The sequence below is a fragment of the Lissotriton vulgaris genome, chromosome 12, assembly GCF_964263255.1.
Source record: "Lissotriton vulgaris chromosome 12, aLisVul1.2, whole genome shotgun sequence".
Lineage (NCBI taxonomy): Eukaryota > Metazoa > Chordata > Amphibia > Caudata > Salamandridae > Lissotriton > Lissotriton vulgaris.
This window is the reverse complement of record NC_141700.1, coordinates 547617109-547630812: the sequence shown is the minus strand read 5'-3', so window position 1 is coordinate 547630812 and position 13704 is coordinate 547617109. Positions and strand designations below refer to the sequence as shown.

The 13704-nt window shown below is 45.0% G+C and overlaps 1 protein-coding gene across 2 annotated transcripts in view; it reads right to left on the bottom strand.

Moving 5' to 3' along the window:
- The window catches only part of ANKRD35 (ankyrin repeat domain 35), a 230343-nt gene that overhangs the window by 65385 nt on the left and 151254 nt on the right, over positions 1 to 13704 (bottom strand). For both annotated transcript variants that reach the window (XM_086945353.1, XM_086945352.1), the window contains exons 6-8: positions 13259 to 13332; positions 10676 to 10782; positions 625 to 806 (exon numbers count right to left, since the gene is read on the bottom strand). In XM_086945353.1, the coding sequence (XP_086801479.1) occupies positions 625 to 806; positions 10676 to 10764 (271 nt within the window). In that variant the 5' untranslated portion in view covers positions 10765 to 10782; positions 13259 to 13332. The remainder of the gene's footprint in view (positions 1 to 624; positions 807 to 10675; positions 10783 to 13258; positions 13333 to 13704) is intronic.

Below are 13704 nucleotides of genomic sequence, written 5' to 3'. Positions count from 1 at the left end.
AGGCCGATTATTGCAAACAATCACCCCTCCCCAGCCCAGCCTCAGCTTGATTGCTTGGCAGGGTAGGGGTGAAGGAGAGCCGACAGCTGACAATCGCTGTCTGGCCGCACAGCGAGGCTGCTTTCATTTTCTCAGTCTCTGTCTCCGTGCACTCTGTGGCCGGTTTTTTTTCTCCCCTTTCCTAGTCCACTCTCTGTGGACTGGGGCAGGGGAGAAAAAAAACGGCCCACAGAGGGCACTGAGGCACCGGCCCTTCGGCCCATTCCCGAATGCCCACCTTGCCAATCCGCCCCTGGAATCTGCATTACCTCGGTCAGTATTACATACAGTTGAGCAGTGTGAACACGTGGACATTTTCTGTACGGGGTACCGTAGTTCGCAGTGGCGTTACAAAGGCCCCCCTGCAGTGAGGGGGGGGGAGGGGGGCGAGCTCCAGGGGACCCCCTCAGCACAGCACCCTGACCGGCGAGCTCCTCAGTGTGTCCGGAGTGGGGGCCCTCCCTGTACTTTGCAGTGGGGCCCCCCTCAAGTTTTGTTATGCCACTGGTACTTCGACCTATTCCAGATGCTACAAGTTGCTGGCGGCCATATTATATAAAGAAATACAAAAGACACGAGGCCCACCTCTTTTCCGTTTGTCCAGGGCCGCCTGTAGCAGTTTCTTCAAGGCCTCGTCCCGGGATAAGTTGGCGTAGTGCAGGGCATTGAGGCCTAAATGATCCGCAGCGGTAACCTCGGCGCCGTGCGCGAGGAGGGTCTCTACCGCCTGGATGTTCCCTTTCTCGGAGGCCAAGATTAACGCAGTTCTGGAAAAAAGACAAAGACAGAGTTAGCTCAACATCGGCATCCACTAACGGGGACGGTTGGGGGTTGGAAATCAGAACTTAATTTGTAAAACATAAATGCCAGGGCCCTTGTCAGGAGGCCATTACAGCTTGCACCACCCATTGTCCCCACTAGTGCCACCACCCATTGTCCCCACTAGTGCTGCCGATGACAGTATCACAGCTAACCATCACACTCATACAAGTGTGACAATTCAGACTTTAAATACACATGCTTATTACATGCTGCCCAAGTTATTCTTATAGCTTTGGGTGGCAGGCATTAATGATTTTAATGCATATTTAATTATTAAACAACAGTTGTTGTGCTAACCACAAAATTAGACAAACGGTGCCACCATGTGGTAGCTGTTACAAGAGCTGGCGTTGACAAAGTGCAGGTGCTGCACTGGAAACTACTGCTCAAATTAAGCCCTGAAAATCCTGTGAATGAAAAGCCATTTCAAAGACATCTTGAACGTCCTCGGAAAGAGAAGGACCAGCACCATGGGCATTATCAACATAGCTGCGAGGCTCCCCAGGTCCATGCGCGATGAGGTGCTTAAATCCAATTTTTTTTCCTTTGAATTCAGGAACTTGTAGTCCTGCTTTATAATTAGGGCTCCCAGTTTTCTGCTTTTACTGATTTTTACAGATAAATACAGACATAAATCAATGTGTTTCCTGTCTGTATTTATTTTACAAAATGGAAAAAAAATTGGGCTTCTTTTGAGTGCCTTTCCATACTGTTGTTCATTAATTCCAGGTATACAGCTGAGCAGATAGATGTCAAGGGGGGGGGGGGGGGGGGGAGTTAAAAAAAAAAATAGATGAGGTTTCATTAAATAACATAGGTCAACATCCGTTTGTATTATAATACCAATATTTATCCTCAGAGTGCATTGCTATGTTATGTTTGGCTGCCTAATTTACTAAAGCATGACAGGCCTCAAAGTATGAGTGCATATTTATTATTTAAATATATGTGGAAATATATCATATTTCAACTTAATTTATAAAAAATAAATATGGATAAATATTACGGAAATTGTAACATTAAACCAGGAGCCTTATTTATAATAGAAGAAACAAAACTACATGTCCCAGAATTCAAAGAAAAAAACCTGGCCTGGAGTAGCACATCATGCATTGACCTGAAAAACTTGCCAGGACTGAATTAAACCGAAGGATGGGTGGTCTCCGCCACTCAAATACCAGGACGTACCTCTCCGGTTCCACGCCACTAGCTCATACTGTTCCCAGACACTAGCTACTAGCCATCTCACAAACGCTAGTGCCAAACAGGTCACTGACACTAAGGGATAAGCATCTCACAAACATTAGGATTTATCCATAGCGCAGGCGCTACAACCCATAATTAGCACAGCCACTAGGTATTCTCTATCTAACAGACACTAGATGTTAACCCCTCACAGACACAAGTGCAGTCTTTCCCACAGACCCTAGTGGCTACCTCCTCACAGACTCTAGGGACTGTTTCTCACAGACACTAGTCGCTGGCCACCTCAGACATTAAAGGCTATCCATCTCACAGAAGGTAGGGGCGGACTCCTTCAGACATTATGTGATGAACCACTCCCATACAAAAGGCCTTCAATCTAAAACAGTAGGTACTAAATATCTCACAGACACTAGAGTCTACCCTCACAGACACTAAAGGCTATCCCACTCACAGACACTACAGGCTAAACACCTCAGATACGCCGGGCTATCTCACTTGCAGACAGTAGGAGCACGCCATCTCACAGTAAGCACATGCAATCCATCTCACATACACTAGGGTGTGACCGTCTCCCAGAACTGGGGGTAATCCCTGTCACAGACACTAGAATTGATCCATCTCACAGGCCCTTATAAATCTGATTGATTGATTCACTAAGATCAAAACTTCTCACAGACACTCAGGTGTACCCCCTCACAGACACAAGGGGATGGACATTTCAGACACTCGTTACTACCCCCTCTACAGACACCAGGTGATAGCCATCTCACAGACACTAGTGGCTACACCACTCACAGACATTACCGTCTATCCCCCTCACACACACTAGAGATGATTAATCACACAGACACTGGAATCTAAACCTCTCAGAGACCGTAGGACGTTCACTCCTCACAGCCAGTAGGCAGTATCCATCTCACATATACATTTCACACGTTCCAGGAGCTATCCTCTCACAAGCACTAGGTCACCAGATCCCCCCTCTTCACAGACACCAAGTAAAATCGATCTTACCAACAATAGGAGCCACTACCTCACAGACAAGAGGGACTATCCCGCTTAACAGGCAACAGGAACTGTCCATATCACAGACAATAGAGGCTATCCTCCTCACAGGCAGATGCTAGGGACTCAAGACCTCCATGACACTAGGAGTTTCCCCCCCTCATTGACATTAGAGGCCATCTTCCTCCCACTGGGTGCTAAATATCCCAAACACACTAGGGGTTATCCATCTCACAGACACTAGAGGCTTTACATCTCACAGACACAGTAAGATAGTCCCTCACAGACATTAGGGCTACACTTCACAGACTCTAAGGTTAGCCTCCTCACAAACACTAGAGTTACTGCCTCAGATACACCAAGGCTGCCCTTACAGACACATGTGGGTACCAAGGTTACTCCTTCAAGGACAAGAGGGTTATCCTTTGGATAGACCACAGTCCTGTCTTCAGGGACCCTAAAGTAGTCTTCTCACAGACACTATGGCGCACACAGATACTGAAGCTATCCTCCGCACAGACACTGACCACAGCTTCACAGACACTGGAGCCAGCCTTCTAAAAGGCTCGCAGGCTCACCCTTGCAGACACTAAAGTCATCTTTCTCCTAGACAGTATGTCTGCGGCTTCACCGAAATTGTACAATCTTCTTACAGGCACCAGGGTACACCTTTGCTGATGCTGAAGTTATCCCCTTTAGAGACACTAGGGTCTGTCACCCTGCAGACAATAGGGGTTGGGTTAGCCATCGCACAGTAACAACATCCTATCCATCTCACAGACACTAGGGCTAGAACTTCCATAGACATTAGGGACTAACCATCTCACAGACACCAAGGCTATTCCCTCACAGACAATAAGAGCTAAAAATCCCAGAAATTATAAGCCATCCCCCTTGCAGTATCTCTGGGCTATCCCGGTCACAAACACTCCTCACTGCTACTAGGTGACCTTCATCTCACATATACTAGGGGCTAAATATTTAATTCATTCCAGGAGCTATCCCCTTACAGACACTCAGTAGCGGCTGCTGTGCGGGCAGAGTGGTGGGGGAGGGGGGAGGAGGCCAAAAAACAGGGGGAAAAAAAGGAAAAATAAAAAAGTATCTGAGGATTGCCAACCACTCTTCTTCTCCGTGTCTCGCTGCAACATAGGCTCCTAGTGTCCCTTACTGCCAATCCTGATGCTGCTATCATGTTTCAAAGCGGCGTCAGGATTGGCCTGAGCACTGAGAATGTGTGCTCCCAGTGAGTTTGGGAGTCTGTGCTTTTCTGTCTCCAACCAGACAACGCAGCTACGGTTGGAGACAGCTCTGTGCGCATGTGTGTTTGGCCGGCCTAATGGCCAGCCCGTGTCCATACAAAGGAAAGTGTAGAGAGATAGAATATTCATCCTGCTTCAGAGACAGGTAGCGCAGGAAGGGCGCCAACGGCAGGTAACTGTAGTTGGGAACCGGATATTTAGAAACCCTTTGAGTAGGATTACGGACTGTGTGCGACACAAGTTTAATTTCAGTATATGTTTTGATCTAGGGAGTGAGGCGAAGAAACGGCCCGTGACTGGAGGGTAGCATTGGTTTATAAAAGGGGCATAAAAATAACAATTGAAGGTAATTTTGGGTATGTTTTCTTGTACTTCGATAGAGGGATGTTTTTGAAGCATTGCTAGAAAGGAGTAGAATGCCAACTTGATCTATATTGGTCCCATGTTACCATCACAGGTTTCCATATGAAGCATGGAACCGCGCTATGTGGGGAGCGCATGCCTCTGATGAGAAAGGATTTGTCTTGATCCTGATAGCTAGGATAAGACTCCAGGTATTTTCCTTAGACCAGGTGTTTGATGTTTCTGGGTGAGCACAGTCACAGTGATATGCACTAAATACACACTGAGAAAGGGTGTTACTAGAGGACGTTTCTAGAACTTATATACTCAAAATCCCCCCACTATGCCACTTAGTAGAGTGGAAATCTTCACGTGTTAGTCTAAAGACTACTTTTACTGAGCAATGTATGGGCAAATAAGGGATAGAACTAGATCAGTATAATAAATAAATAGTTATGTAATTTAAAACTTCGATTACTATTGTAGATATTGAGTACCCTTGTCCTGAGGAAGCCAAAAGAAATTGTGGGCTGAAACGCTACCGCGTCGACAGATATATGAGGAGTCCAATTATTTTTTAATCTGGCTTTAGATTATAGGCGCACATAAGTGAATGAGAGAGAGGTGTGATACCTCTTGCGCAAAGAGGATTACCTTGGAATGTATCACGCAGATTGAGTGTACATTAGTATACGTAATAATTAGGGTATTGTATATGTTGTATATATTGTGTATATGTACTGTTATTATGACAATGATTTTTGTTTATTATGTATTTGTTTATGTCATATATTATATTTGATGTTTAATTCATGTGGAATTAATTTATGTTCCAAAGTCCAGCCGATTGATATGTGTAGCTAACAAAATTATTAATATTTATAATCACAAAATATTGAAAAAGTCAGGGTAATTGATGGAGCCTTGGATGAAAATAAAAGAGTGATTGATCCCTCCATACTCTTTTCCTTTTGTAGATCTTGTAGATGTTATATGCCTTGGAATAGGAGGGTCATTTCGGCATACCCCCCTGGTTGTACTTTGCCATCATGTTTGAAAGCAGCATTAGGATTGGCCGGAGCACTGAGAATTTGTGCTCCCAGTGAGACTGGGAGTCTGTGCTTTCCTGTCTCCAACCCGACAACGCAGCTACGGTTAGAAACAGCTCAGTGCGCATGTGTGTTTGGCCGGCCTAATGGCCAGCCAAACACACATGCACACAGATACCAGTGCCATCCACTACCTCTCCTGCCTGCTCCAGTGATGGCACGCCCCTAAAAATAGAACTTTAAATATAAAAGGATAATAAACCCGGTTTATCATCATTTTGTCAAGTTTTGGGGCTAGTGGGGGGAGGGGGGGGGTGCGACGCGCCTCCATCTTAGAGGAGGAGTCTCCACTGCAGACACGAGGGTACAGGGGGCTCCCGTCCTCACAGACACAAAGTGCAATCCATCTCACCAACAATAGGGGCTATCCTGCCTCAATGACAATAGGGGCTAGCCATTCCATCAACAGTCGAGGTTATCCCCTCGTAGATACTACAGGCTATCCATTTCACAGACACAGTTCTTTTCTAGGCAAACACAGGGAGGGGGTGAGAGCTGAAACTTTTCAGACACTCACCCCCAGTCACAGATCTGGGTTGAATCCATCATCGTTCTTTAGCTCACTTTGCCACCCCAGTTCCGACCCAGCCATATGCAAATCAGTCTTGACCCTGTTCCTCCTGGAAAAAGTGCAGCCCGATCTGCCAAGGTAGGTCTTTCCTGGACCAGAAACAAGCATCCTGAGACTGGATTTGGATTGGTTCATATTGCGGACAATGTGTAGTTTGTTCCAAGGTTTGGGTGCAAGGTAAGCAAAGGAACTAACCCCACACCTTGTCTTGTTAACCCTAGGGACTGTCAACAACCTTAGATTCTCGGACTGCAGAGAGCTCCTCGGTATATAAGAGTTGAGGAGTTGCTGTATGAGCAGTGGCCCTCTCCCGTGCACATCCTGATGAATGAGGCACAGTGCATTAAAGTGGATTCCTTTTTATTTTATTTATTTATTAAGCTTTATATAGCGCTAGCTAGACCTGTGGGTATCAGAGGGCTTTACATACACAAAGAAAAAGAAAAATTGCATTACATTGCCAGACATGAGGATGCATAAAGATATCTTTTCTACAACGGAGGCCAGTGAAGCGCTGCTAAAACCAGAGCCGCTGACTGGTGTTTGTGGATTTTTAGATGAATTTAAGCTGCCACATTCTGGACCACTTGTAGTCTTATTATCACAGACTTTAGGCTTCTAAGATAAAGGGAGTTTCTATAAACTAGGAGTGAGTTAATCACTCCCTGCACAACCAGTCTCCTCGAGGAGGGTGGTAGCCAGTGTAGCAATTTTCTTAACGTTCTCAGAATTCCAGGGCAGGTTCCTGCAAGTTTCCTGGCCTAGGTTTCTATGAAAAGTTTAATATCCACCCAGAAACCCACGCTTTTGACTGATAGAGCAAGTTGGGGAAGTTCTCCAAGGTGGTCTGGCCTTGAAAGTTGGAGATTTCCCTATTTCTGGCGTAAGAGACATGACGATTCGAGTGTCATCTGCATACAACACAAGTGCAAGGCTGTGTGCTCACACAATCTCAGCTAATGGAAGCAAATTTTGATTAAATAATGTGGGGCTAAGGGAGGAGCCCTATGGGATCCCACAATTTAAGGGCTGCCTGACGAAGAAAAGGGCCTCTCCGCAGACCTGGACGCTCCTATTTTCCAGGGAGGCTACTAGCCATTTTAGTGCAGCCCCAGAGATTCCGGCTTCCTCCATCCTTTGAATAAGGACAGGATGTGATTAAGTGCCAAAGGCCACACTCAGGTCTAGCATTATCATAGCTGCTGATCCACCTTGTTTCCAGGATTGACCGGAGTTCCTCTGTGACTGCCAGCTGGACTTTCCTTGTGCGGCTGCCTGGTCAAAAGCCATTTTGGTTGGGATGGAAAAAAGCTTCAGTACCAAAATAGAAGGAGAATTGTTTATTCACATTTTTCTAGTACTTTACTCGCTACCAGGAGTAAGGAGATTGGCCTGTAATTTTCTGCAAGTAGAGGGTCGACCGTGGGCTTTTTCAGTAAGGGTTTCATGACAGCGTATTTCTATGCAGACTGGACATTGCCAGTATCCAGGGAATGATTGAAAATGTTCAATAAGATGGAGAGGCATGCATTGCCCCTCTTCCTCAAAATGTCTGGGGGTGCAGGATTGAGTGGCAAGCCAGCTTTCTTTGGACATTTTTGTGTTCTTCAGGGACTTCTTTGCTTAAGGAAGGGAACAGGGTTAATTTAGCTAAGGTCGAAGAACCTGTGTGTGGGGTCAGACTAGGGTCCACATTTGTTGGCAGGCAGCAAAGGATTTTGTTTATTTTGTTGAGGAAAAAACTTATCAAACATATTACAGTGTGCTTCCGATGGCGACGGGCCTGCAGAGCTAGTGAGTGGTTTCATGAGGCTATTCACCACCTTAAACAGTTCCCTGGAAGAGTTAAGGAAAGTTCTATCTTTGCACTAAAGTAAGAGAGTCTAGCATGTCTTCTAGCATATTGATATTTTTTTCGTGTGGCTTTCCTGTAGATTTCTTTACCAAGTTTATCATATGTTTTTCTCCATATTCTTTCCATTTTTTGGGCTTTGCTTTTTAAACCTGCCAACTCAGGCGGGAACAATGGCCCCGGCCACCGGTCCGGTAGGACCTTTGAAACCTACAAGGTTATTTAGGGAGTTGCTTAGCCAACTCTAATTTGTTGTACCTTTGGATAGTATGCCCCTCCATTGGGGGGGCAGAGGCTGCAAGTGTGCTTTCCCACTCTACAGCGTCGAGTTTTGACCAACACCTTCTGAATAGAGGGGTGGAGGGGTATGCTTGATTGTTGTCCTGGGAGTGTTGCGACAGGAGGGGATAATGCAGTGATCAGACCACACCATTGGAATTTTCTCGTCTGTGGTCATATTTGTGATGTTAGCAAAGATAGGGTTGAGAAGGTGAGCTAGTCTCTGTCTCGGTGTCTTCGCAAGTTGCGTTATTTGTATAGCGGCTAGACCTTGAGCTAATATTTGAGCATTATTAACTCTGTCCTCCTTGAAGTGTAGTTTTAAGTCCCCTAAAAGTCTAAAGTTGGCTTTCTGGAGACTACATTCTGCAACTATGTTGGGTAGTGCTTGAATAAATTCAGGGGATACCCCAGGGGGGGCGGTGCATCAGGATACCGGAGAAGGTGAAATCACGGGAGAGCTTAATTGAGAATTGCAGGCTCTCAATTCCCGCGATGTCAATTGGTGAGAAACTTCCCTTCAACTCTTCTTTTAAAATTATGGCTACACCACCGCCTTATCTGCCCTTTCAATTGCACCTCACTATAGAGCAAAACTGAGGCTCTCTCCCTCACAGGGTCTGTCTCCTCACAGACAGATACCAGGGACTCACCATCTTACAGACATTATGAGTCACTCCCCCTACACACATTCATTAGAGACCATCTCCATCCCAGCACTAGAGGCTAACATCTCACAGACACTAGGAACTATGTATCACACTCAAACTATGGGCTATCCAATCCATCTCAGACACTAGAATGTATATATATCGCAGACACTAGGCGATAACCAACTCAAAGACACAAAGGGCTCCATTTAACATACCCTGAGGCTAGCCTCCTCAAACATAACTTCACATACACCAAAGCTGGCCTCACAGACACTATAGGGTCTGTCCTCCTGACAGGTACATGTGGGTATCCTTCCAAGACATCAGAGCCTATTCATCTTAGAGAGACACTAAAGTCACTCCTTCAAGGGTACAGAGGGTATCCTTCACATAGACCACAGTCCTATGTACTCAGCAACACAGAGGGTAGTCTGCTCACAGGCGCTACAGCAAACACACCGGGGCTACAGATTCACAGACACTGAAGCCAGCCTTCTGAAAGGCACCAAGACTCGACCTCGCAGACACTGAAGTAATCTTTCTCCCAGACAGTATGCCTATGACTTCACCGACAGAGACCAACCTCCTTTAAGACTCCAGGGCACGCTCTTTCTTTGCTGAAGTTATCCTCTCCAAAGAAGCTACTCACAAAAAAGAATCAGCATAAAAACCCCACAATATTCTAGATACATGCAAAATGACAAGCATTCTTCACCTGCATCAAAAGAGGATTCTGTGTCTGACCGAAGGTGAGAGAGGCGAGATCAACATACCTCCTCTAGACTCTTCTTTACAGATCTGACCTTCTGAAGTGCACTCATCGACGAAGAGGCTGACAACCTTCCTTGTAAATAACCAATGACAAGCACGGATAAATGATGGGAAATCCAATGAGCATGCAGAGGCAACAACACCTAATTGGAGTTTTCCAGGAAAGGAAACGGCGTTGTCAAACAGTCCTGACTAGAATCCCAAAGTGCATAGCGGCACCCCTCTGCTGACCTTAATCACCTTGACATTATGCTTTCGAGGGTTTTACATTTTCCTTTCTTGCTCTCTACAGGACTCACAAGCAAGAGGTACAGGCTGGCCTGGGAAGGGGCAAACAGAGTATTTAAGAATAAACTTTCTAAAGTTGAGCTAACAAGTCCCTACGTTAACTTGGAGCATGTCCACATATCCCGATGCTTCATCGCAAGGTCGAACTCTTCCAAGCTTGCAGCTTTGATGTCCGGAGGTTCGTGAGGCTATGTTACTACAACTGATTGAGCCTCAGTTTACCATCGTAGGAAAGCTGAAGAGGCGAGTGGGCCTACCTGGAGACAGCTTTACAGCTGGGCACCAAAGTAGTGTGCGTCTTACACCTAATAACCACAAGGCCACACCATTTCCACACACTCTATGGATGAATACAGCAGGCAAAGATACCCCCACCGCTAATCCTCTGAACGTCTTGGAGGACATCTGTCTGTGCATCACTAGTCAGCAGGAAAAGAAAGGCAAGGAACAGCAGAGGACAAAGGGTGGTCACTTACTTCTTCTCCTTGTCGATGATGTTGACCAGGGCTCCTCGTTCTAGCAGGAGGGAGCAGATGGTTGGGTGGTTTTTCTGGGCGGCAATCATCAGCGGTGTTCGTCCATCCTGAAAGAGTGCAACGGAGGTAAAGGAAAGCTGGAAGGGAGAAGAATACTACCCTACCATGCCATTACCTTCAAACATTTAGACTTCTAGGACAAAACACCTCTCTTCTGTAAGCATCAAAAGTCTAGAAAAGGGCACAACACTGAAGGTGGTCTTCATGGTTTTGAGGCACTGGGGTGCTTAATGCTCCCATTTAATATATCCCAAGGCTTCAGAATAGTTCCGCTGATATGTGACCGGGTTAACGTTGCAGTTTCTAGAAATCTGAGCAGGCCCCATCAAAAATTTACTCTTGAATTCCCTTTGTGGGAAGGAGTAAAGACTATGGTGTAGAAGCAAAATAGTTTGTTCTGGGAATAGGTTCAGAAACAAAATCTCAAAGATTGACAACGGCCTCAACCACGCCATAGCATCACCAACTGCAATCAACTGCAAAACGTATTGCATACACACGCTACCTTGAGACAAACCACATTCTATAGCCCAACACGTATGTCACAATGCCACAAGTCTTCCTCTCTTAAAGGTTTAAAACAGAAAGTAATAAATATTAAATAAAAGAAAATGCAGCAAATATCAAGACAACATAGGCTTTCTTTAATACGTAACCTTTCTATTATGGTGGCAAATGCCCTTGCTATTTGCCACACCAGGGCAACAAACCTAAAATGTTAGGCTGGACTCTTTTTAAACCAAGATAGTACTCTTCTCAAGAGCCCAGACTCATTCTACCACAGTCATCCACTGACCGCCCCAGGCTGGTGACTGCTCCACACCTTCTTTTCAGAAACAAAGATATTGGCCCCCACTGTCCAATCGCACACTGGCTACAGCTCCTTTGATAAAATGACACTCCGTATAGGATCCAATCCTTACCCCAAATTACTCACAGCTCTGCCCAAAACTTTCATCAGTAACAAGATCTGATGGCAACGACATACCCTTCCCTGTATCCACATGTAACCGGACACAAACTAAGTCACCTACATGAATACTTGTTCTTCTACTTTTCCCTCTCTTGCCATGTAAAGACCCATCTTCTTGTATGCTTCATCTGCACTTTTTATTCCTGGAATCAACTTCTAAACTGTCCCCACCTTTCTTTTTTAACCACCATGAAACAAATTTTGACCCAGATTTGTAGCCTGAAGTCCTCAAAAGGCGACTCCCCTAAACTTTTGTTGGGCGTTATCCTGTAGATAAGCAGCGTAGACTACAAAGCGTTACTCCATTCAATCCCACCTACCACTGCCAATAGTATGGCTCTCCAATAGCTCTGTTGAACCTTTCCACCTCCCTCCTGGATTCAGCATGGAATACAAAAATGATTGGATGTCTAATGGCCGAAAATCTTCCAGAATCCCTTCTACAAATATCATAAAACAATTAAATTATGGATTCTGCTGTATCCTTCTCCACATTTTACTTCTGGTCCCTTACTCCATGAAAAAAATCCAAATGTTCCTGTCTTGGAACAACGAATGTAGAACCAATCATGTAAATGGATATTTTCCTTCAGGGCATTGCCACTGGATGGGGCGCCCACGACCCAAGCTGTTGTAGACTTAACGCTCGGCCTACAGGGCCCACATACGACTCTCTGAGCCCCTGTCAACTTCACACACCACTACTGTCGGGAGGAGCACAGAAACTGGCACACTGGCGAGTAAAAGTCCTAATACTTTATTCCAGGATTAGTTTTACAAAAAGGAGCTCAAACCTTGACATCTGCATCAACCATTCCATCTCCACGCAATCTCAGTCTATTTAGCTCATAAAGGATTAGAAATGCTCTTTGGTGGTAACATTTTTTGCTGAATTGTACTCAGACATTTATCCCTTTGGCACCAGCTTGTTGCTAAATAATCCAGCAATATGCTTGCCACATTTCGGGTGTGACCTGCATTTACACCCAAATGTGCCTTTAGTGTATTCCATCATGCCCTTTGTTTACACAAGGAGTCACATTTGTTCTCCAGCATGCCCAACATAGGATCTTCAATTTGCCTTCATACCCAAACAAGTCCCTCATTTGTTCTCCTCGGGTGTGCATATTTCTTCTAAAAGGCACCTATTTTATTCCTGAAGAAGCTTATATATTTGTGTAACATTTGTTTGCTCGTGGTACTCTCAGAACATCACACGGAGGGCAGCATATATGGCCAATCTGTTTCCCAGAGCAGTCAACATTGTGTGTTTACAAAAGTTAAATCCCTAAACAAAACATTACATAAATTGTGACAATCCTGATTTTTGTAAGCAGCCAACTATACTCTGGCAAACAAGGGACAATCTAAAAGGAATCCAAATCTACGTAAAGAATGTAAATTGTTATCCAAAGGGCTTTTGGGGAGTGATTTTATATAAACACAGCACTGGCATTTTTCTATCAATTTCTTTGGGGAGAAAACAATTTCCCTAACATGGTTTTAAAAAAGCGGTCTAAGAAATGTTCCTCTTTGGGTACTTTACTTACATCTTCCACAGCATCAAGCGAGATCTCCTCTTGATCGCAGAGAAGCAACACACTGGAGACGCAACCGGAGGAGGCTGTGCAGGCAAAGAAAAAGTCAAGATCAATATTTAGGAATCAAACAAATTTCCAGTTTTGAATCTTGGCTTTATGGATGCAGATTGTAACGTTCTTTCATGCCAAATACTTTCATAGATAGAACAACAAGATGGATTTGGGTCTGTATGGATGGTATTTTGCCTCTGCACTGTTCTAAATGCTGCATCTGCTGGTTCATTGGCGGTGGTGGATGGGTGTTGACTTCCAATTCCTCTTGTCCATCTATATAGATTTACACCATAAAGAAGCAAAACAACATGCGGATTTGGACCACACAGCAGTTCATCCAACTATTCATTCACTCGATCAGACAACTATCTGCCAATGTAGTTTATCGGCACTAGCAGACA